Source organism: Strix uralensis, chromosome 9, assembly GCF_047716275.1.
Source record: "Strix uralensis isolate ZFMK-TIS-50842 chromosome 9, bStrUra1, whole genome shotgun sequence".
Taxonomy (NCBI): Eukaryota; Metazoa; Chordata; class Aves; order Strigiformes; family Strigidae; genus Strix; species Strix uralensis.
The window spans coordinates 24,214,348-24,237,478 of record NC_133980.1 but is presented as its reverse complement, the minus strand read 5'-3'; the positions used below and the strand labels follow the sequence as shown (position 1 = coordinate 24,237,478).

The following is a 23,131-nucleotide window of genomic DNA, read 5'->3' as shown; positions in this document are numbered from 1 at the left end:
AGTATGAAGCACTGCTGAAAATGCCATCCAGAGTTCCTAGTCCTCATAAACAAAACAATCTCACTTTACATCTAGCCTGTGCTACTTCCATCCCACTGATCACATTATTAACTTAAAGGCAACCAAGCAATTAACAGACTGTTTCACCGATTACACAATAGTGGAATGGGGAAAACTGGATGTAAAGCAAAAAGGACTGAAAACAGAATCACAAACCTGAAAAAAAGGACAGATGGAAAGACAGAAGGAAAAGAAAAGCAAGGGAATACAAGCGTAGATACAGTAAAGCAAACATGCTAAAGCATGGATTTGGTCCCCTGAAAGTAGATGAATGACAGTAACAGCGAATAGATAAAAATCAAACCATTAGTTACAAAAATGTCACTTACTACATTAAAAGCTATATTCCATTCTCAATCTTCAAGCAAGATTTATCAGAAAAAATTTTTCTGTGGACTTTAAAAATAGCATCCAACTGTCACTAGTCACAGTGGCTCCACAATACAGCTAAAAATGTAAGCACCCTCCCAACAGGATCTACTAACTATATAAATACAAGTTTTATCGTGAAAACTATTGCCGTACCACGTTCACCAGGCCGTCCTTTTGGTTTATCCTGTAAGTAGTAATTGCACTGGGACTGAAAAATATTAAATCTCTTGATTTCTTTAAACTTATTCAAAAAGCTCTGCTCCTCTTTTTGCGTATGCACTGCAAGAACCTCCTTTGTAAGTCCCAGTTTTTTAAATGGCTCCTTTTCCTGATTTACATGCGCAGAGCCAGATGGAGGGGCAAGAAGTTGACCATCTAAGAGTTCTGCTCCACTTGGACCATCTTCTATCATTTCTACAGAAATAGAAGGAAAAAAAAAGTCAAAATGAAGTAAAAAAAAGCTCTGTACATGAATTACAATTCTATAACAATTTTGCTGTAAATTTAAGATATAAATTCTGTCCCTGTTTATTCTAATTCCATAGGAACATTTTAGCTGCAAGAAAATATAAGTCACAAGCAGATACTAGCTGTTCACATGTCTGAAGTTTAAACTTGCTAGCAATTGTCATTTTGGAGAAAATTTATTAGCAAAAAATCATACCTAATTCAGGTTGTGGCTTTTTGTCTCCAACATGAACAATGGTGCTACTGTAGCTGCACTGGCTTGTGAGAGACACAACGCTTTCAGGCTTGCCAGGTAAAGCCAAAGACGTTAAGTGAGCACCAACCACTGGGGGACCACTTGGTTTACCAGATGCCTTCAGAACAGCGGGATCTATTAAAAGAAATAAAGTCATGGTTTACTGAACATAAACAAGAGTGAATGCAAATTATAGGTTGCTGGGGTTGCAAAACAGCAGAGGATAAACTGTGCTCGACCAGACACACAAGGAACATTTTATTTTATGCATTCCACCAAGAACACTTCAGGAATAGAACAACTTCTGAGCAACCACATCCAATCCTCTACTTTCACATATAGCCAAACCAAATCTTTTCAACGAAAGACTTTTTGCTCTTTCCTGGTCTTCACTCTTCTTTCATGGCACAATTTTCAAAGAAAGTTTCTAGCCTCTTCCAGCCTAAGATTAAGTCCTGTCCAGCTCCCATATTGTTGAACACTAATCTCTGTCATTAGCTGGTTATCTTAACAGCTTTGCTCTAAGCATCTATCTATTTAAATGCTCTCACCTGAAAGCTATACACAATAATCCAGCAGAGGTCATACCAGTGCCTCATAAAACAGTGTTAAAACATTCCTCCTCTAGTATGAATACTTAGCATAACACATATTTAAAAGCTAAAGTTTGCCTTTTTTCCGACTAGAGTACGCTAGTGCTTCATCGTTCTTGGTTATCAGTGCACCAAAAAGCTAGTGAACCCACATCTTCTCCTGTCAAATAGAACTTCACAGACTCCAAATGACAGCAGAAATTGTGTTCCTAATTACATGATGTTCTTTCAAATGCATTCAAATGTTCTTCCACCATTTTGTCCTATCTAGTTCTCAAAGCATTCCAATTCCTTCTGCAGGACACTTCGTTCCTATGTATTCCAATTGAATTTTTTAAAGCTGCATTAGAACTTCTTTTTGAAGCTCATCAAAAGGAAATATAGACAAGATCATTCCCACAACCAATTTTTAAGAAACACACCACTAGACACTTCTTTTCAACCTCATATAATGACAAGGTTGAATCGGCAAGTATCCCATTTATGTATAGTTTGTTACCAATCTCACAATTCTTGTACTAACCAGTTATGTTCCTCACTTCAGCTCCCCATCCAGACAAGGACCATATCAAGTACTATACATAAGTCCTAACAAATTAAGTTAGTGTTTTTGCCTACAACAGAATTTTTACAATAACTATCCTTAGTAATCCCCATCTTTTATTTTCATGGCTGGACATTGCTTTCATATGGGTTCTTGTGCCTTACACAACACAGAGCAGTCCAACACTGCATTTTACCCTCTCTTATTCATTTTTAAGTCCACAAAGAAGAACCAGAAGTGTAATATGCATATTTTTGTTGCAATTAATTAGCTGTCAGGATCTTCAGCTGGTTGTTCCTACAAGTCCCAACTGTGAAACAAGCTTTTTACATTTGATAATGATTCAAGTCCTAAAACTCAAAATCCTGCTGTATTTTGTACAGTATAAATAAGCTTGTTGCATCTACAACCCAAATAATCAATCAGCTACTCAGTGTTTTGATTTTAGGGAAGATTTTCATAAGAGTTAGATCACCAAACATCTAACACTGAGAAAACGGCTACGAGGTCCTGCCTAAGCTATGCTTGTCATTATTCTGCAAAGTAGTAACATCCAACTGGCTGTTAGTAAAAATCAATCAGGAAAAAGCTGTGATGTAGAAATACCTCCCAAGGGCTGTATAGCATTATCAGCTGCTTTTTGTTCATGAACTCCAGAATTCAGTGATGCAACACTTGATGAAGGTTCACATTTTCTTTTTGCTGTACCAGGCACATTGCAACTCTCCAAGTATCTAAAATACAATGATTTAACAATATTAGGTATGGAAGTCTTAAGCCTAGAGGTCAAGAGTAATTTACGCCCTGGTTGCTTACCTGATGACACTGTCCAAACAGCTAATCTGTTGATAAGAATATACAGGTTGTTCTTTCCAAGCCAGCTCTTCAGTAGTCACATTTTTAGGAGCAGCTGTTACTGCAGTATCCTTTCCTACTACATCTTTCACCTGACCACCAGGACCATTTTGTTTTTCTGTGAAAAGAGATAATGCTATTATGCAATTATGGCATTAAATCCTTGCAAATTCTCCTAAAAGCAAGGGTAAAAGTTCTTATTTACACATATTTCTTAACAGGTCACAAGTTAACCACTGTAAAGCAAGTAAGATGTTTGCGCACTAATAGATGAACTTTGTGTAAACATTTTCCTGTCCTTATGGATTCTTGGAGGTGTGAAGATTAGTTAGGCTGATGCATATGGATCCAAAGGGAATAGATATTATGGCTGTAAGAGAATAGATATCATTAGAGTTGAAACACTCACAGTACGAGCACAACTCTAGTGCCCATAAGTTATAACAAATTATTAGAAGAATAACCTATTAATGTATGTAGAATTTAAATCTCATTAGTAAGACTTTAATTTATCAACTTAAAGATTCCTGAGGTTACAACACAAACAGCAAAGACAACATCCATAACATTTTGCTCCACCTAACAGAAAAGATGACTTTTGACTTGTATGAAAACATGAGCTACAATTAAGGTATTTCAAAATAACAGCTTTAGGGCATGCCTTAACTGTTTGTTATTCCATTATCAATTCAGACATAGCTGAACGCAATATTTCCCTGAACACAGTGGAGAGACACAGTACAATATAATTTTAATTGATAAAAATGATGTTGTATCTATTGATTAGAACTAAACTAGAAAAAATCCTACTGTCATATTATAAGAGCCATCAGCGCAATAGACTAATAATCAACTTGCAAATGTCTTACCTGCAAAAGGCTCTCTCTTGTTTTCCGGTTTTGCTTTATTGTCAGTGAAAATACGCTGTCCTTTATTTTTGACCTTACGGGCTACTTGACAAACCTCCTGAAAGCAGGTCATTAAAAAGAGTTATTACAAAATTTTGACATAAAGCATTATGCTTAGTGATTCCATAGTAAACTAAATCTAACCTTAGTTAATCACTATCTTACAATTAGTCTGATCACAGGAGAAATCCTGATCTATAAAATTTTATTGTGCAGCAGCCAAATTTTAGGATTTGGAAAGAGAAGAAATTTAAAGTATGTTTTTTGTACACAATTACTCTATTTTGTTTAATATGGTTGAATGACTTGGATAGGAAAATATACAGATAAATTACAAAGACGACTTCAGGAAAAAAAAGCCATTATCACTTGGTAAACAAGATATTGCTGCTAAGACTGAGAACTTTTTGTGCTATGTTGTTTAACCAAGCAGTGACAGGATGTTATAGAACTATACTATAACAGTCTTCTCTATCTGTGGAAATAGTGAAGGAAAGATAGGTATCTACTTCCCTCAAAAACAAGATCTCCTTAAACATTACTTTTCTGCAGAGCTCTGAAATGTAGTAAGTTACCCGTTAAAAAAAAATAATCCAGAGACTTCATCTGCTTAAACCACTAGTATTTAAGGACTGAAAGCCAGGAAAGTGACCACCTTGACAAGAGTAGCAGTCTGCTATATCTGATCACAGAAGCAGGATTGAGATTTGGGAGAATTAGCCTATAAGCAGTAAAGGGAAATCTTGGCTTTCAGAAATAAACACAACTCGGTGAGCTACAACAAATTTGGGAAGAACAGGAAAGCCAAAATGACCAGAGATGTTAAGAGGTGCAGTTCTTTTGACTGCATCCATATTCAGTACTTTACTCTGTCTGATTTACTTTGCCTACTGAATAGTTCTGTTAGGCAAAGGCAGACTTAACACTGCTGTTTTGTTCAGACTAATGGAATTAAAAAAATTACATCTCACTATCTACTAGATGTAGCAATGGCCCAATCTACAGTAAAGTTAAGTTTTAAACTCAAAAAAATTTTTACTTTATTCATTCCATCTTATATAGTGTATTCTTGCAACATAAAAGAGTGATCAAGGTCAAGCTATCACTTGGTTATGCAGGTATTACTACATTTTCTCTTCCTATAGTGACAGACTTTTCCCTTCCAAAAGAAACTGCTTTCAAATATCCACCTAGTTTTCCCAGAAACACAGCATATTACATATAATGGCCATTAGAATAAGTTAATACACTGTACAGGTTTAAATTCTTCATTTACACTGACTTTCACACCTATAACTGTGCTTCAGTACCTTAAGACTTCATCTACACCAGAAATGTTTATTCCACTAGACAGAAAGTTTTTTCCCACATTAAACAAAAAGGAAAGATTACGTTTTCCTTATACTTCCTTTCATCTCTAATTTGAAAGAGTTATGCTAAAACACCCCACTTGTACTAGTTTTGTGCCACATACTTGAATAAGAAAAACCAAACCTACTGGCTTATCCTTGTGAGCGTCTTCATTATTATTTCCTGTGCTGTCACTGGAGGATGCCACACTCATTAAGTGCTCATGGGAACCATTGCTACCTAGACTTCCATAGCCACTGGATCCACTGTTGTGTACAGGCTGTTAACAACAACAAAGTTATACATATACACACATATATCTCAGCACATCAGCTTTAAACAAAACTGAAATTATTACCAGCAGTTCCATGTGAGGAAAAAAAGATTTATTTTAGGGTGGATTTGTTTGGTTTGGGTTTTCGTTTGTTTGTTTTTGTGAGGACTCCATAGCTGCATGAAATCCTTAAAATACCAACTGGAGCTTTAACATAGTTCAGTAAGTCTTGTCTGGTAGTCATGAGTAAGTAATTTCCAGGATTGAGGCCAGAAATTCCAGTACAGTAGTAGACAGCTAAACAAAATGTCAAAGATAAATGCCCTTTCCTCAGTGGGAAATGAAAAGGGTAACATTAAAACACATGCTGTACCTGCAATAATAGCCGATATATCTGCTCAGTGATTTCCTGAACACTGGGATGAAGAATTCTATCCTCTGTATAATTGGGAGCGGCAAAGACATCTTCATTTAAAGGACCCCTGCAAAAAGCAAACATATCCCAGCTCGTTACAAATGCAAGGACTTCAATCACAGAGAGATCACAACTTCAATTTACCATTTATGTATAGTAAACAGAATCTGATGTTTATTCTATTGCATCTACAACCTTTGAATCTGATAATTACCTACCCTTACTCACTTTGAGCATGACTTCCCTTTCCTGAAGCAACTCTTGACAGTATTGGCAGAATTTGAAGGACTTCAAATTTCTTTTTAAAGCAGTTACTACATCACAAACCCCACATTTAAGAAGGAAGCAATTTGTGTGTGTGATTCCGTGTGCCGTCTCCCCCCCCAATCTCTTATATCTGTTTTAAGGATCACTATATAATCCTGAGGGAAGGGAAAATAAAAATAAATTTAAAAAAAAAAAATCTTAAAAGTCCCAACAGTTTATTAACTTACGTCCTAACTTTGTGTCTTCCAATAATAAATGAAACTTTTCGACTCCAAGGGTTGATGAAACTGGACCAGCTAGTGTCCATAGTTATATAATCTCCATTTCTAGTGCAAAACCTGATTGGTGAATAGTCAAAAGGCTGTCCTCCATACTGAAGTACTGTAATGAACAATTCAAAAAGAAGTTTCAGATTAATATTTGCACAATTTTACTTAATGATTCAGGATTTTACAATAAATTGCAAAGGATGAAGATGATATTTGAAGGAACAAATAGCAGATAAATCTATACATTTTAGAAACATTAGGCTATCAGAATAAGTAGACCTTCATAATTTACTGGACTATGTCAAGGAAATCACCTTCAGAACACAACAAGCTAAAGATGACTGAAGAAACAGCTTTACATTTTCAAAGTGTAACAAATTATCATTGTCAGAATGGCTCTTCTCTAAATGGCAGTCCTATTTTATAAAGTATGACAGCTTCTATCATTGCATTTTCAAGAAAATTTTCTTTATGTATGAAATATTCATTTACAGCAGACACATATGCTTCATATCAAACATGAAATTGGGTAATTTTGCATTTTCATCTATTTACATTATGAATCAAGTCGTAAAGGATTCAGTATTTACTTGCAGAAAAATTCATAGTCACAATTAATTCTTACCTCCTACTTGCTGAGGTCTTTGTAGTCATTATTATTAACTTTTAGAAAAAAAGAATTCTATTTCTGCCACAATAAAAGATTACATACTTTTTTTGTGAATTGCTAGCATTAAGGGTCTGTCATTTGGGTGAAGATGCACCAAGACTGGTGTTCCTATTAAGTCTTGAGGTAGGTATCCCAGCAGAGGTACTGCTCTGGGAAAAAAGAAAAAAAAGAAAAAATAAAAATCAACTGGAATAAATGTGTATTTAATCTTTAAAATGTTTCCATTTTAAGTTTTCTTTGCTCTTTTTGCTATAAAAAGAATAAGCAATTTTAAGTTTGGGGAAATAGCAGTGCCAACTTAAGAGCCGCAGTACTCTTTGAACAAGGGGGTTTTTGTTCGTTTGTGAGGTGGCTGGGTTTTTTTCTTTGGTAACTTTACAAAACAACATGATCAGACAAAATCAAGGAGTCTTCTACAGCATTTCTGTCTTCTTTGTGCTGCCTAGCTCTAAAGGATAAACACTTACCCTAATTTTAAAAGAGCATTAATAAAAGTTTGATCTTGCAAAACTCTCATGAGGTAAACAGTACCCCAATCTATGGGCTGCAAGCCAAGGCTAAGGATCACAGGGTTACTATAGCTGAACTAGCAACAGAGTAGTCGACTAGGACTCAAGAAAACTTTCTCACAGGCAGATTAAGAGTTCAACTCATAAAGGAGCTGCAAGGAAGCAAGCTTATTAATTAAAATAGAGAATTAAAAGCGATGTTACTGAATTCCTGCAGCTTATCAATGACAACTTCTGATGATGTGACTGACTAAGTTACGTGATAAAATAATTTTCATTGATCACTTAAAGCAATAAGGAGAAAGAGTGGAAGTTCACAAATGTCAGTCTGCACCTTAACCTGAAAGCTAACAACACATGCTTTGGAAAAAACCCAATGCATTAAGTCAATACTACTCAGTAATGTTTAAGAAGTTGCCAGATGCCAGCACGTCATCTTGTAAGCTCAAAGTGCTGTATACCTTCCCCCCAGCCCCATTCACTGACAAAGATCCCAGAGCAGAAAGAGACTCAGGTAACTCAATGAAGAAATTAGCCACAGCACACCACAGACATAGAATCTGTGTTGTGCTGGAACTCAAAAGCATTTTGGGACAAATGCCTTCAACACTGCATTTCCAATAACCCACTGGAATTAGATCAGTTCCCCAAAACATCAAACATACCCTTCTGGCAAAGAGGCTGAGATATTCAGGGGAAGAATAGTAACTAATGCCTTATTATGGAAGCAATTAGTTAAATAATGAGACTTAAAAGCTTGTGGATGATCTAAAGTAACAATTTTACAAAGCTGAAACTGGCACAAAACTCATACCAAATCACACCATACTGACATTTAAAACCACTGCCAAATTCAAAGCACATAAGATAAGTTATGCTGCTAGAGGAGTTTAAAATACTAATCAACTCTGAATGACTTCAGTTAGGACTTAACATTCTAAAAAGAAGAAGAAAACACAAGTTGTTTGCCCTATTCCTATTCTTTGCCAACTACTTTATGAATGCCTGGCAAACTCTACATTTGTTTGTGCTGCAACAGAACACCTACCCTAAAAGGGATCAAATTTTAAACTGTTATTTATTCACCTAGTTATAAAGAAAAATGCAAATTCAGTCACTGCTATGCAAAAAAAAGAAGAAAAAAATCCCCTATGCATTTTTATACTGATATGAAGATCACTGGAAGAGTTCGGGATCTCAAATGTAAGACTGAGTAAAGACTGAGCTGGGCTCGCCTGTTCTGATGAAGAGGAGGCTAAGAGATGATCCAGGAGTTCCCCACAACTACTGGAAAGAGGAGTTACAAAGATGGAGTTAAATTTTCTTAGTGGTGCCAGACAGTAAAACTATGGGCAATGGCTCCAGACTGCAGTCTGGAAAGCTTATGCTGGATGTTACAAAAGTTTTTTAATGAAGTGAGTAGTGCAACACAGGAACAGTTTCCCCCTACAGATTATTTAATGTCTGTGCTTGGAGGTTTTCAGGCATTATTGAGACAAGGTCACATCTGACCTAACCTAGAACTGGGCAACGGTTTCATTTCAAGGAAAATGACGTAACAGAGACCTCCAGCAGTACCTTCCAACCAGCTTTTCTGCAATCGTATATTGCTGTATTTGAGAATACTTAATTTACTATCCAGTAGAGGCAATACTTCAGCATCACTATGCTTCCTCATAATTAATAACTCAAAATAATTCCGAGTTTAACTTAAACTAATTTATGAATGCAGATGCACATATGGCATAAGAATGGCTGATGAGGAGGGGCAGCAAGTTCAGTTTGTCTTTTATCAAATGACATTTGAAGTGTCAAAACAACACGAAAAAGAAGTCTCTTTATATTCTTATTGCAAGTTAAATAGGAAACGACTTTAAATTAATTTACCAAGATCGCACCACTGAACTATATAGAACTCCTTACACCCATCATACACATCAAGTATCAAATACATTTCAAAGATAAATATATACAGGAATGTTTAATTTCAAGAAAATATTTATTTTTACTTAACCTATTCTGTGCAGAGATCCACTCGCAGCATTAGGACAAATAAGCATTCTTCCAACCCATGAACACATACTGATTACAGAAATTAACTTTATTTATGCAACTCAGGCAACAGTTTCAGCACTGGATTATGAACACTTCTCACTTGACAGCAGGTGTTCAGTTGTATATTTTTAAATATTAGACTCTGCTTCCTCTAAGAATCTATTGTTTTGTGTATTCCACCTAACCCTGGAGAGCTTGAGAGTAATAAACTGCATATGCATATCTTGGTAAGCATTTATGTGGTTGTCAGTGCTCTCAGGAGTTAAATAATTATAAGCAAAATCAACCACACAGATCGCAAGAACAGAAATAAATGAAGCAAAATCCTAATATCAGACCAAGATGTATTCAACCCTCACGAGTGTTCAAAAATGGTGTTTGAGAATAAGTGATAACATCAGACTAACAGGAAACAAGCTTCCATAGTAGCCATAGAGAAAGGATTTACTGTGCTCGCTCCACCCAAGTCCACAAATAGCTCTCCATTCAGTATCTGGCCATTTTTGTTAAGTGACTAGAAATAAATGACCTGGGGGTGCACGGAGAAAGGGAAGCTTTACTTTGTGCTATTAAACTATCTGAAAAAGACAAAGCCACCCTGCAAAGTTGCAGTTGGCTTGGAGGATGTGTGGGAATGAAGGAGAGCGAAAAATCCATGAAGAGGACAGAACTCTACTGGACTAAGTAGTTCTTTTGTCAACTTAAGCTGTTTAGAGAGACTGTATAAATCACACCATGGAAAAAACAGTTTGTCAGCATTACATTGATTTCTATCCCGCAGGAACTCTTCACACTAAGCCACAATGTCTGCACAAGTTAGGCAAAAATACCTGTACCTTAAAGTCCAAACTTATCCTTACTGATTAGCCATTGTCACCTTCTACAGTAGTCTCCAATAACTATCTTTTGCAATTCTTGTTAATAAAAAAACATGTGTTGCAGTAATACTGATGTGCCTGACTTCTCTGCAGATAAATCGTCTCAAAAGTCACAGTAATTTTTTTTACCTTATTAACTCCAGCTTACTCAAACTTCCCAATAATCTCCTTTCCTTCAGTCCCTCTCTTCTGCTGCAGTTAAAGACTTTGCCAACAGCAGCATACTTCTTCAGAAACAAGATTCCCAGCCAAAAGATGTCACAGAAATCCAAGTTGTCTGTTTTACTCCTATTCTGTCTACAGATACCCTCCCCATCTAGACCTACAAAGAAAGTTTTAGCATTCTTGGAATGCTTAAAAACAAAAGGGGAGAATCTCAGAAGTCAGATGCTACTATCGTAGCCAACTTAGTTTTCACTAAAGAGAAAAAAAAATATCAAAATAACATATAGCCACATATAGCACATCAGAAACCATCATGAAGAAAATATCAACAAGGGAAGAGGAAGGAAGGGAAAAGGTAGCCTGTGTTTTCAACTCAGGAACAAATGAATTCTCTTGTCAAGTCAGGTCTTCAAAACACTATAATATTCCAAAGTGCATCCCTGTCCTTAAAAGCTTGTTGAGACTATGCAAAGCTTATTTACTTGTGCAAAGCTTTTGGCACTGTCCCACAACATCTTTGTCTCTAAATTGGACAGACATGGATTTGACGGGTGGACCACTGGGTGGATAAGGAATTGGCTGGATGGTTGCACTCAAAGAGCTGCAGTCAACAGCTCAATGTCCCAATATTTTTTTGTAATATTTTTTGTAAGTTACCTTTCATCTACATCCTGGAACAAACAGGTTGGTGTGTGCGTAGTTGTAAAAATTCTTTTGTCAGGAGGAATTCTGGGTGCTGAGAGAAAAATAAAAGCAGATTAACAAGTGGGGTTTTTTGCATGCATAAAATACTTCAAGCTACATGTTGCTATTAAATATTGAGTAAAGTGTAAAAGTCTAAGAGCATACAGGAAAGCAGCTTGCTAGCTCACAGCCTCCCAGCAAGGGGAGAGAATGGAACCAATTATCTTTCATTTTAGTAAAGCGAGATCACTGACAGTAACTCATGTAGTTGGCTTTCTTCGGCTGAAATTCAGTAATGCTACAACACATGGAAATTCCTGTAGCAGACCATACAACAGTTCTTACTTTTAAGAAACCAGACTAATCTTTGCGCATTCAAAGGGTTACCTTCATAACCAGAATGTACTTTTTCTGCAAGCAACACACAGCAAAGCTGGTCCTCTGCTATTTCTGGATCTTGCACTTTGATAAGGTAAGGAGTCATCCGAAATGGGTGATAGCAAATCTCATTTTCACGTTCCTTTCCCGCACTAATAATTAAACACAGTTAATTATTTCAACAGATTCATCTTATACTAAACAAAGTTTTAATTTATGTATTGTAATTTCCTCATCACACAAGGACTGCATGATACCTCCTAAAATAGCACCCAAGAACTTAACTTTCTGCATTTTTTTTGGTAGAAGAGAAGCTAATTCTGATGGCATTCTTTGCATACCACCTGCAATAAAGAATACATTGTTGTATTCTTTAAAAATTCTTTAAAATTCTTTAAAAAGATTCACGATTGCTTTAAATGGAAATTTGATGGAAAAAGAAAAACCCACCTCCTATGACAGATTAAGTTATTCTGTTGATCTAATAATCTGCAACATTATACCCTTCCAAGGGATGAATTTATAGTTGTATTTTATGAAGACTGCTATATCCCCTCAGTTAACATAGAGATCTTTTACCCAGTATTTATCCCGACTTAAAAAGAATGTAGACTCAGAAATTCTTACTTATAGCAGTTGTTCATTTAAGAATCCAAAGCACAGTAATGAAAATAACCATTTACACCACGACCAAAAAAAAGTTTCAGTTGTAATAAGTTTATAAACAGCACAGCTTTATAAAACTAAAGCTTTTGGAACCAGTGTTAGTTGGACAAAAAAGTCTACACCACCAGCAGTACTTTTATAGTACATCCAATCCAACGGTCTGGAGCAGTACATTTTTCTCTAATTTGTTTAAAGTTTACTCGTACCTTAATGGTAAGTATTTATTTGCTCCAGAAGTAATTAAGTAATAGGATCCACAATTTTTGTTTTTGGAAATGTGACCAGAGAGGCAATAAACAGCGAGAAATCAAATTGCACCAAGAAAGAACATGGAACAAGTTGCCAGCATTTCCTAAATAAGAGCAACGAAAGGGAGTGGAGGCAGGAAAAGAAGGAAGAAAAGCAAAACCAAAGGAACTACGTCATCTAGTAACTGCAAAAGAGTCAAGTCACTTTACCCTCATGTACCTTTCTCTACAGGAGGTTTGAGATAAATTTAAGATTAGATAATAGTCTTCTAGAATGAAAGAGACTCTGTAGCAGGTGCTGAACAGAACAGTTCAATTAACGTGAAGACCTTCCACAGCAGTAGGAGATACCGTATCAGCTCTCTTTATGGTGCAAAGGTCAATATTCACACTGATGAACTTCTAAAATTCAACTTCCTGAAATCGCTTTGTATTTTTCTCTGTAGCTTCTAGGAGTTAACCAACTGGAGGACAAGCATGTTTTGCCTTATGTTCACATTATGGAAAAGTAAGAAACTTGCATACCATACAGTTCTTATAAAAGTCAAATATTTTTGTAATGCATGGTTTCATAATGTAACACTAAGCTTTATAAAGTTGTTGTCTTACCTGATGCGACAGAAAAAAGATTTCTCTTCCATGCAATCCTGGGTAGAAGACTCTAGAAATATTAAACAAATTTCATAACAAGTTACAAATCACTACAAGGTTGTATTTAAAATAAGAGTTTTTACCTAAGTGATAAAAGCTGAATTCTTTAAAAAGTTTATGTCCCCTGAAGTCTCCGCATGTATTTGCTAAATAATGTACTTCATAAGCAACTAAATCTGAATATCACTCAGATTTTGAGGCTGGCATGTGAATCACAGCTGTGTGCTTTTTAAGCCTTTTGCCAAAACCGTATCTGAACAGTTCTCCAGTTCGTGCCGTTTACTCTTACCAGCTTTTCCACTGTACTTTATAGTGTTAGCCAAAAAAAGACTGATTATCCAAGACTCTGAAGTTTTACCTTTTTCCTAGAAGGGCACTAGGACAGCTAGATCAAATTCACTTGCCACTCCAACCCCCTCCAAAAAAAAAAAAAAAAAAAAAAGTATTTTTCATGAAGGTTTCCTCTTACCTTTTAAGTCTATCTCCCTGCTCTTCCAGAGTAGGCACAGACTGATTTTAAGGCAAGCTCTGGTCTTTCAAAGGCCTCAGTATGCAATACTTTTGGCTATTATGTCTATGGCAGCTGTTACATGGAATAGTGTGTATAGTTCCACTTACTGCTTTTTTGAAATGTGAAGCTATATACAAACATAACAAAACTACAGAAGATGTTTCAGAGAAAAAATATTTGCATAACTGAATAGTATCTGTCATCAGGATCACATGGTCAGAATTCACCATTGACCCTCTTTTGAGCCAGAGGTTGGACTAGGGACCTGCTTTATGTATGCATTACTTACTATCTATTTATTGCTAATTGCTTTTTCACATTAAATATGGTTCACACTGACTTAATAGACTTAGTATACAATGGATTGGAATTTCAAACATTTAGAGCAGACCTTGAATTTCAAGTGTTTGATTAAAATAGTTGGCAGCTATTTCTTGACTCCTAACAGCTGTAGCTACACTAGTAAAACAATCCTCCCACAAATATTAAGTGCCCCAAGACATCTGATGCTTCACTACTAACACACCTAACATCATTTTTCTAAGGCTGAAAGAGATATGATTACACTTGGTGAGTGCACAGTGATGGTAGCTGAAGTACATCTTTCTACACTGTAATCAAGGTGTCCAGTATTCAAATCACAACCATTTTAAAAGGAAAGAGGCAGAATATTATCCCCTTTATATCTGAAGAAAAGTAATTTTAAAGAAAAACTGTCGTCATTTGATTGCTGGTAAGAGTGGAAAGCAAACCCACTATTTACCATGAACACCTACTTTGTTTTCATTCATCATTTGGATGAAAGGGGTACGAGAACAAACAATGACATTCAGAAGACTTGACGAGCCTTGCTGATTTATAAGTAGTGTGTTACACATCTAGCGTTTTTCAGAGATGTTCTAATAATGCATCTGTGTTATACCCTCAAAAAGTGATAGAGAAGGATGGAAGGATATTAAAAATCAATTCAACTATTCAACACATTTGCATGACAGAAAGAAGGTCAGAGAAATATCTGCTGTTGAGACCACTCACCAGCTCTATTGCAAATATTCCATGATGGTAATCTATACGGGGTAGTAGAAGTATAGAACACACTGACATCCTGAGGTGCCAAGAACTCCACAAATTTGGCATTTTTAAAATAGCCCCTCTTACAGCGGAGAATAGAAGCAGCTTGATCAGAGATGTACAAAATTTTCCCAGTAATCAAAGAAACAGCTACAGCAAACATATCCTAAAAACAAAAATCTCAAGTTATTTAGACAGTTTAAAACATTCTTCAATCCAGTATGTATTTCTTATAAAAACACTTAAGATATAAAAGCATGAATAAGTTCAAAATAAAAGTTACAGAAACAGTGTTGAACTGCATCTGTTTAGGGAGCAGTAAAATTAATCTGCTTATGCAGACACAGACAGTAAGCTTTTTGAACTATGCAATAATACACTAGCATCTTAATGGGTTACAAGCCCTAAATATCATTGTATAAAATTTTATGATGTAGAATGAATTTACAAATTAAGAATTAAAGAGCTTCCAGCTATAAAACTGCACATTTTGCTTGTGCTTGTTACGGGTATATTTTACATTTATGAAATTCAACTGTTTTGTGAAAGACTGCTCATGTTAGCTTGTCCATCCACTGCAAAATGAAAAAAGGTGCTCTAAACCACTTGGTAAAATAATGAGTAGACAGGTGAAAAAAAGTCCCACACAACCATACACACACTCCACTTCTATCATTTTTTCTTCTTGACGTCATAACCTTTAGTGCTCTATTCACTGACATATACACAAACTTAAGAGCTGTTGTCAGAATACCAGTTTCACAAACTCAGATGCTTCAGATCAATTGAACAATGTTTATATTTGGCTGAAGTTCTCAGTTGTACTCTAGCCTTCCTACTTATTTTACCTTGTGGGCAGCCTTAACTATTCGTAGATACAACAAAAGGCACCTAACTTCAAGTGAGGGAACATTCCCCCATCATGCCAGTATTTTATTGATTTCAGAACTTCATACATTCAAGGTAGAGGCTTCAGAAAAAAGAAGTGGACAGTAGTCTAATAAGTTTAGATGCAATTATTTTTTGAAGACTCCATAACATATCCCTAAAACACTGGGAAAATGTGGAAAATAACTAATAAAAATATTCAGACTATCATTTTACTGCTGAAAACTACGTTGACCATCATAGCTGTTCTTATCTAGGCGAGAAGACACAGTATCACTGGATCAAACAGCCTGTATCAGTTGCAAAGACTAGACAAATACCACAGAAGAGGACACAATACACAGTGATTCCAACACTTTCATCACTTTTCAGTCACACTAACACAAAGAACTGGTGAAAAATCAAATAATCCCTACTCATAAGGATAAACCAAAACAATTCAGTGTGCCTTGACTAAAATTTGGAAAGAATTACTCTTCAACTTTAGCAGGTGTTCTAAAGTGAAAACTAATGCTGTCTCACAGTGCATTGTATCACACAGATGTTGAAGTACATCACACCAGCATTTCTAGGTATGAGGTACATTTCAGAGGACCAAGTTGTTTAGATTACTTATTTCCACCTAACTAGCAGAAAAAAGCTTAGATCAAGGTGCTGCTGGCAAAGCCTGCAAAGGCTCAGAGTTTCTACTCAACATCCCCTGGAAGGCAGAAGCCAGCTTCTTCAGCCTATTGGTCTAGATACCAACTCTTGTGTTGTAAAAAGAAGGCATGCCTGAGAACTCCAGTTCTAGAAAACGTTTTCAATGCACGCTGCTGACTTGGGTCACCATACTCACCGCGTTTTTCATGATGTATTCTGAGGTTATAGTCTCAACTTCTTCCACAGTGTAAGATGACACGTTGAGTCCAGCAGGCTGGGATTCGTTAATCATCAACAATTGGTAATACTCCTCATTGGCTACACAAGAACATTAAACAACATACATTCAGGATTTAAAATCTCACCAATAAACATCCAGCCTGGAAGCAGCAAGTGGCCAATTTTTTTTTTTGTCATAAGCACAGAATAGGCAGTTGGGAAATCTAGGTACTATTCCAAATTAGTTTTTCCTCAGTAGAGCTTCCTCATCAATAACCCAAATAAATTTACCCATCTTTATATACTCATATGTGCATGATCATATATTTTGGTCTGTTTGACAGTTCAAATAGTATGAAATTGTAAATTGTTTTCAAATTAATTTTCTAACTCAACAAAGTATCAGTAAAATATCAAGCATCTAGAAAGCTGCTTTAACTCCCAAAAGGGACACAAGTCAACAGAGCCAACAAATGGGAACACCATGAAAACATCTGCTTAGAGAGATTATTCAACAAAATAAACTTAGCTTTACACAGACAACTGCACTTAAATTCCTATTTTAAATGTTTAATTTTATCCAGGTTGGCACTATCTAGGTAGTATCATACTTGATTACCTTTAACTTGTTTAATACTTTTAAGGGCATATTTCAGCGTCGTTAGGACACTAGATTTGCCTTTTATTCTCTTTTCAGAAGGAAGGTGAGCTTTCAGCTCTTGTAACGTTTTCAGCAATTCCTTTTGTGTTTTGGCTTTAGTTGACTGCTCACTACTGTAAGATTAAAAACAAAAAATAAAATGTCACTTGAATGCTTGAAGTGACTCACCATCCTCACAGAAGCCCAAATATACTCTGACACTTGTCACATACGTAAATTTGTACAGCTAGCCATATAAACTTTTCCAGTACTTAGTATCAACATTCAGAACTTACAATAACTCTTAAATTAGCTTGAATCATTTAAAATGAAAGATTTACCACCACCTGAAGTCTTATTGTAAAGTGTACCCTGTATGTGCAACAGTACATATACCCAAGCACCAGAGAATTTTTTTTTTTTTTAGGCCAGTTTCCCTCCTCCCTTTTTAGTGGTATTTGTCTTAGTTCCTTTTAAATTCAAACTCAAAGAAATGTTCATGGACTTCAAAGGAGAGAAGCAGGAGGCCCATTCAGATCTCCACCTCCTGTTTGAGCAGGTTCTCATAAGAAAGGTCCCTGAAAAGGGAATGGCAGTGGGAAGAGCATCAATTTACCAGAGAAATCCTTGGAACAATGTATCGCAGTTAAGCATGGCAATACATTAAATAAGATCAGAAACCTTGACTAAATATATAAGGTTAAGATTCAGAGGAGGCTGGAGACAGAAATTGCATTCACATTTCTCAGGTGCATGTCCAGAAGTGCTGTCACAGTGTAGAAGGTCAAACTACAGAGATTATCAGTGCTAACATCAGAAGATTATTGTTTTCCTTTGCAGTTCCCGATATCTCTCCCCATTATTAAAAGTTACTTGACAAAATCAAAAAGGAGGTAAAGGAGGGGGAGGATTGCAAAGATGGGTGGCAGGTGGGTAGGAAGCAGTTAAAATGAAAAATCACCTTGTCTTTCTCATTGGAGTAGATTTTAAAAGCTGATCAGTCATCAACAATCAAGATGATTCTAGAGCTTTAAACCTTCCTAAAAATAAATTCCTTCCCATCAAAAGGAAGTTCTTCTCTTACCACCTGATTGTCACGGCTGGTAGTCTCTAAGAAGTTACCCTAACAGAAGAAACAATAGTCTTGGCAACTGCACCACACTGTCTGAAGTGCTGAACGAAGTGGCTTCAGCTTCTAGGTAATTTTCAAGAGGATTTCTGAATATTTTTCTGGGAAATTTGAAAAGTTCTTCAGGCTGACCAATTCACCTGACAGGTGTTGGGTGTATTTCACCAAAAATGCTTGGAAAGTGACAAAGCTGACTTCTACTAGAGGATACACATTGTTCTTGCTTACATCGCAACGTACTATGAGAAACATAGCATTCACTTAATCAGTAGTTATTTTGTGCTGAGAAATAATGACAAGGGATAAGACAAAAGAGTATAGTACTCCCTTGGGAAACATGTTCATGCTGTATATTAAAATCACATCTACAACATGGCTTGACAGTTTGAACTGATGCAATCAAACAGGGCCTTGTTAGTAGAACCACCCTCTATGCTGGCAGTACGGAAGAAGAGAGAGGGAAAAGATTATGAAACAACTGGGCATACTGCTGGTTTTGTACTCTTCGAGCATACTTCGTAAGAGCAGTCACTCTTCTGCAAGAAAAAAACCTTTCCTAATTAGTCTACAGCAGCAGGAAAGGTAGAAGATGGGCCTCCTTGGAAAATAAGTGATACAACTTGAAAACGTTTTTCCAAAGATCAGTAGCGTCAGGCACAGTGGCCAACCACAGGGAAGGCATGACATGCAGAGGGCAGAATAAGCAAGTTCTATAAAGATAGAGGAGCTTTCCATTTTGCTTTATATGGACAGTGAACTGGAAAGGTTCCTACAGATATTAAATTTGTTGGTTGGTACCAATATTGAACCCAAAGCCCAGCAGTCTTTGAATCAAAGACTAAACCTATAGCTTATCAGTCTGTTAGTATTCTCTTTGAAGGTCATTCTCTAGACATCCTTAGTCTCCTATTCCCAAAAGATGATCAGATTCTGCTCTGTAACCCTCTAGCACTGTGCCTGACGGCTGGGGAAAACACTGTACTATCTGGATTCCTATTTATTTCTGAGCAGAGAGATATTAATGAAATCTAAAATAAAGATGTATCAGAAAAACCTGTAATAAGTAATCCCCCAAAAACCTTGCAGTGGAGAAAATGGAATCAATGGGAAAGGAAGATTAAGAGATGCCTTTGGTTCACCCTGTCTTTCATACTAAGGAACATGAACCCAAGAACACAATTTCCAATTGAAAATACAGCATGGAACAAGATCTCTAGGTGCCTGCAAGGCAGACACAGAAAATAAGTTCATCAAGCACTAAATGCTGCGAAGGGGTAATTTTAATTTACCAGGTAGAAACACTTTCAGGTAGGTACATGTAGACAGGAGTCTTAACATCAGTAAGTGATAGCTAGATATCTGTTCAGGACCAGGTTTTGGTCTCCTGATCAGAAGCTGACTTAAAAAAAACCCTAGAAGTACAGTAGGGCGTAAGTGTCCTGATTTGAGCCATCAATGCCACCAGTTTTATCAAGGCTATCAAGGTCAGAAGCAGAGTTCATACAGAGGGATTCCAGCGGCTGATGTTGGTTTACCCTTATAGACTTGAGGTTTGAATCCTTGCAAATGGAACACAGGAGAGGCAGATGATACAGCTGCTGGACATCAGAACACATCCAATTCAATGGGTGAATTCTGATGTTAAAACACTACGAGGTTGTCCCCAGGCAAGGGCTTCAGACCAAATTCTGAAGAGCAGAAAATTTAAAGAAAAGCTTCAAAAAAACCACTAGAGCTGAAGCAATATTCAAAGTGAACCATAACAATACAATTACAGAGTTAAGCTACCAAATCAAAACAAAGTAAGATGACTTGTAAGATTATTGCACAACTTGCATAGAACAGCAACAAAAAGTTCTAATTTGACAATGTGTTTAATAGGTTATGGACAGGAAAAGAATCAAAGATGGGACTTCTTGCATACCCCTCCAGGTTTAGCCAAAAAACAAAAAAACCAAACACACAACACTAACTTTCAGCATTTAGTATTACATACACGCAAATTACTGAAAATATATGCACATGAATTTACCTGCATCCACTGCTAGATTGATTGTGTTCAGAGTTTGCAATCATCAGACTAAATGCATTTGAGCTTGAACTAGAATAAGGAAAGATAGAATAGATTAATATTAGTAAACCTAACAATTTTTAGTTCATTTTAGCTTTATATTTTCCTATTAATGACCAGCTACCTAGAAAAAACCCACTTTAAAAGCTTCTGCCTGGTACCACAAATGGAAACTATAGCTGTTACACGTTTGTCTAAGAAGGTGACTCTTACCGTAGCTTTGTTCTGCACACCAGGGGTTCTCAACCTTTCCTTCACCACGGACCCCCTTTAAATACTTTTTTGTGGCTGCAGACCACCAAGACTTAATTCAAGATTTAAAGCACTGGACTGCATCAAATATTTATTTCAATTTTCTCATGAAGGGTCTTCAAATTTGGAGAAGGGGAAATAAGCTAGTCTGTTAATGCGCACACTCCTATTATAATATCTTTATTGCAATGATTCCCACTCGCCACGGGCCAGACCAGATGTTTCTGGGCTGGACGTTCCTCACCCCTGCTTTAAGCCTTCACAGACCCCCTCCCTGTGACAACATCACAGCCCCCCAGGGGTCCATGGAACACAGGTTGAGAACCACTGCTGTACACTAAACTATTATTTAAAAATGAAAATAGCATAGTTGTATCCTTACACGTAAGAATAGACTGACACTTTTTGATATACAATTGTAGGAGTGGGTTTACAAAATAATATATGACTAATTAAACGCACAATGTCGAGAAGAAAGGTTCAAATGAAGCTAGCCCGATGGAACACTAGACACCTCTTTATCAATTATATCACACAATTTACATCATACAAGAGAGTACAAGTTAACTAGAACACTCAGCTTCAATCTGAAGATACACTTAACACCGTAGTTATTATTCAGAAATGAGATTCAAACCAAAAAAGCCTTTAGTGACAAAAATTAAAGTGAAATTTATTTAATATTAACTATTACCTTTTATGACAGTCTGAAGATTCCATGAGCATTGCTGAATCTTTCCCATTTTCATCAGATTCATGGCCATGAGAATCATGCCCACTTGAGTAGTTTTCATTTGTGTCATTTCCACTGAAGTCATTTCCACTTGATCCACTGCTCATTTCAATATCTTCCTGAAGAACTTCATGAGAGTGTTCAGGCTTTGTCTGAATTTCTGAGTCTTCAGCAATCATCTGGCTATGGTTATTTGCAAGTCCAGAATAATCACTCATTTTCTGTTGCTCTTTTAAAGAGAATGACGAAGAAATGTTTTCACTGATACCAGGTTGCTGCTCAGGGTTCTGCTCCCCAGTGCTAGAGTAGAACCCCCTGAACTTGATAGAGTCCACGGGACACTCATTAGAAACACTGCCAAGATCAAAAGCAAATCAAGCCATATTCAGAATTTTCTCTCTGTACAAATTCTGTTTGGAAGTACAGACCCACAAATCTGAGAAGGGAGGGAAGGAAGAAAAAAAAATTATTTTCTTGTTTGCTTTTGCTGACAAACTGGAATTCTTATTGATTGATGAAATTAAAAGTAATATCCATGGTTAATATATTCCATATTTGAACAGTGAAAAGTTTAACTTAAATATAACTGCAAACCTAACAATGTTTTATCATGGAAAAGGTATTTATGTTTTAGTAAAAACCCACACAAAAAGGAGTGGAATAAACATTAAAAACTCCCTAAAAGTTTAAATATTCACTTTTCTCTTCTCCTACTTAATACTTGGCAATTTTACTGCCTGGTTTTAGACAATAGCTATTACTATTTTCAGTGAAACCATTCCCCTGGCTTCCAGTTTACCTTGGTAAACAAAAAGATTACGTTCAGACATCAGAGGATTCCTCGTTTGGTCTGGAGGTTGTTTGGGTTTTATAAAATACATAATCTTGTTTCTTCCATTTAAGATCAGTTCTGCCATTTTGACCAATTCTTCATTTCTTTTTTTGTACAAGAGCTCCATAGGTAAGTAGACCAAACACACAGTAGGAGCAGGGAAACTAACTACACAAACCTGCCTATTTATCAACAAAAAAAATTCTAAAATACAAATAAGCCTGAGAACAATTTTATCTACTGATTACCACTAATTCAGGGGAAAAAAAAAAAATCTGCATTGTTTAGAAAAGTAAACTTAAAACAAAGCAAAAAAAAAAATCCATCTTTAAAGCAAATTCTAATGCACCAGGCTCAAAAATCAGAGTGTATAAGGAAGTGAATTAAGAACAGACTAATACTGAAGAGCCAACAGAGGAGAAGTACTAGAGAGCAGTTCAACTTTATGAATAAAATAAAGATATTTAATCTGGCTCATTTGCTTGTCTATTTCAGCAACCCACAGAGACAATACTGCAAACCCATGAACTAAGATTCTCTGAACAATGTAATTCATCATCAGGAAAAAAAAGGGTTGCTTTTAAAACAACAGAACCATGTTTGTTCCTTCCTCTCTTTTCCTTTAAAAT

At 36.3% G+C, this 23,131-nt stretch overlaps 1 protein-coding gene across 15 annotated transcripts in view; it reads right to left on the bottom strand.

The window, feature by feature from the left end:
• Nucleotides 1-23,131, bottom strand: part of PER2 (period circadian regulator 2) — a 48,379-nt gene that overhangs the window by 8,938 nt on the left and 16,310 nt on the right. For 14 of the 15 annotated variants that reach the window (XM_074877747.1, XM_074877755.1, XM_074877750.1 and 11 more), the window contains 17 exons: nt 21,632-22,106; nt 20,647-20,715; nt 17,465-17,619; nt 16,823-16,944; nt 15,061-15,262; nt 13,473-13,524; nt 11,959-12,101; nt 11,545-11,623; nt 7,323-7,429; nt 6,569-6,722; nt 6,033-6,141; nt 5,534-5,665; nt 3,997-4,093; nt 3,089-3,245; nt 2,879-3,006; nt 1,097-1,270; nt 586-846 (listed from right to left, as the gene is read on the bottom strand). In XM_074877747.1, coding sequence (XP_074733848.1) covers nt 586-846; nt 1,097-1,270; nt 2,879-3,006; nt 3,089-3,245; nt 3,997-4,093; nt 5,534-5,665; nt 6,033-6,141; nt 6,569-6,722; nt 7,323-7,429; nt 11,545-11,623; nt 11,959-12,101; nt 13,473-13,524; nt 15,061-15,262; nt 16,823-16,944; nt 17,465-17,619; nt 20,647-20,715; nt 21,632-21,888 — 2,398 coding nt within the window. In that variant the 5' untranslated portion in view covers nt 21,889-22,106. Of the gene's footprint in view, nt 1-585; nt 847-1,096; nt 1,271-2,878; nt 3,007-3,088; nt 3,246-3,996; nt 4,094-5,533; nt 5,666-6,032; nt 6,142-6,568; nt 6,723-7,322; nt 7,430-11,544; nt 11,624-11,958; nt 12,102-13,472; nt 13,525-15,060; nt 15,263-16,822; nt 16,945-17,464; nt 17,620-20,646; nt 20,716-21,631; nt 22,107-23,131 lie in introns of those variants that run through there. The other variant, XM_074877761.1, reaches the window with a different exon arrangement.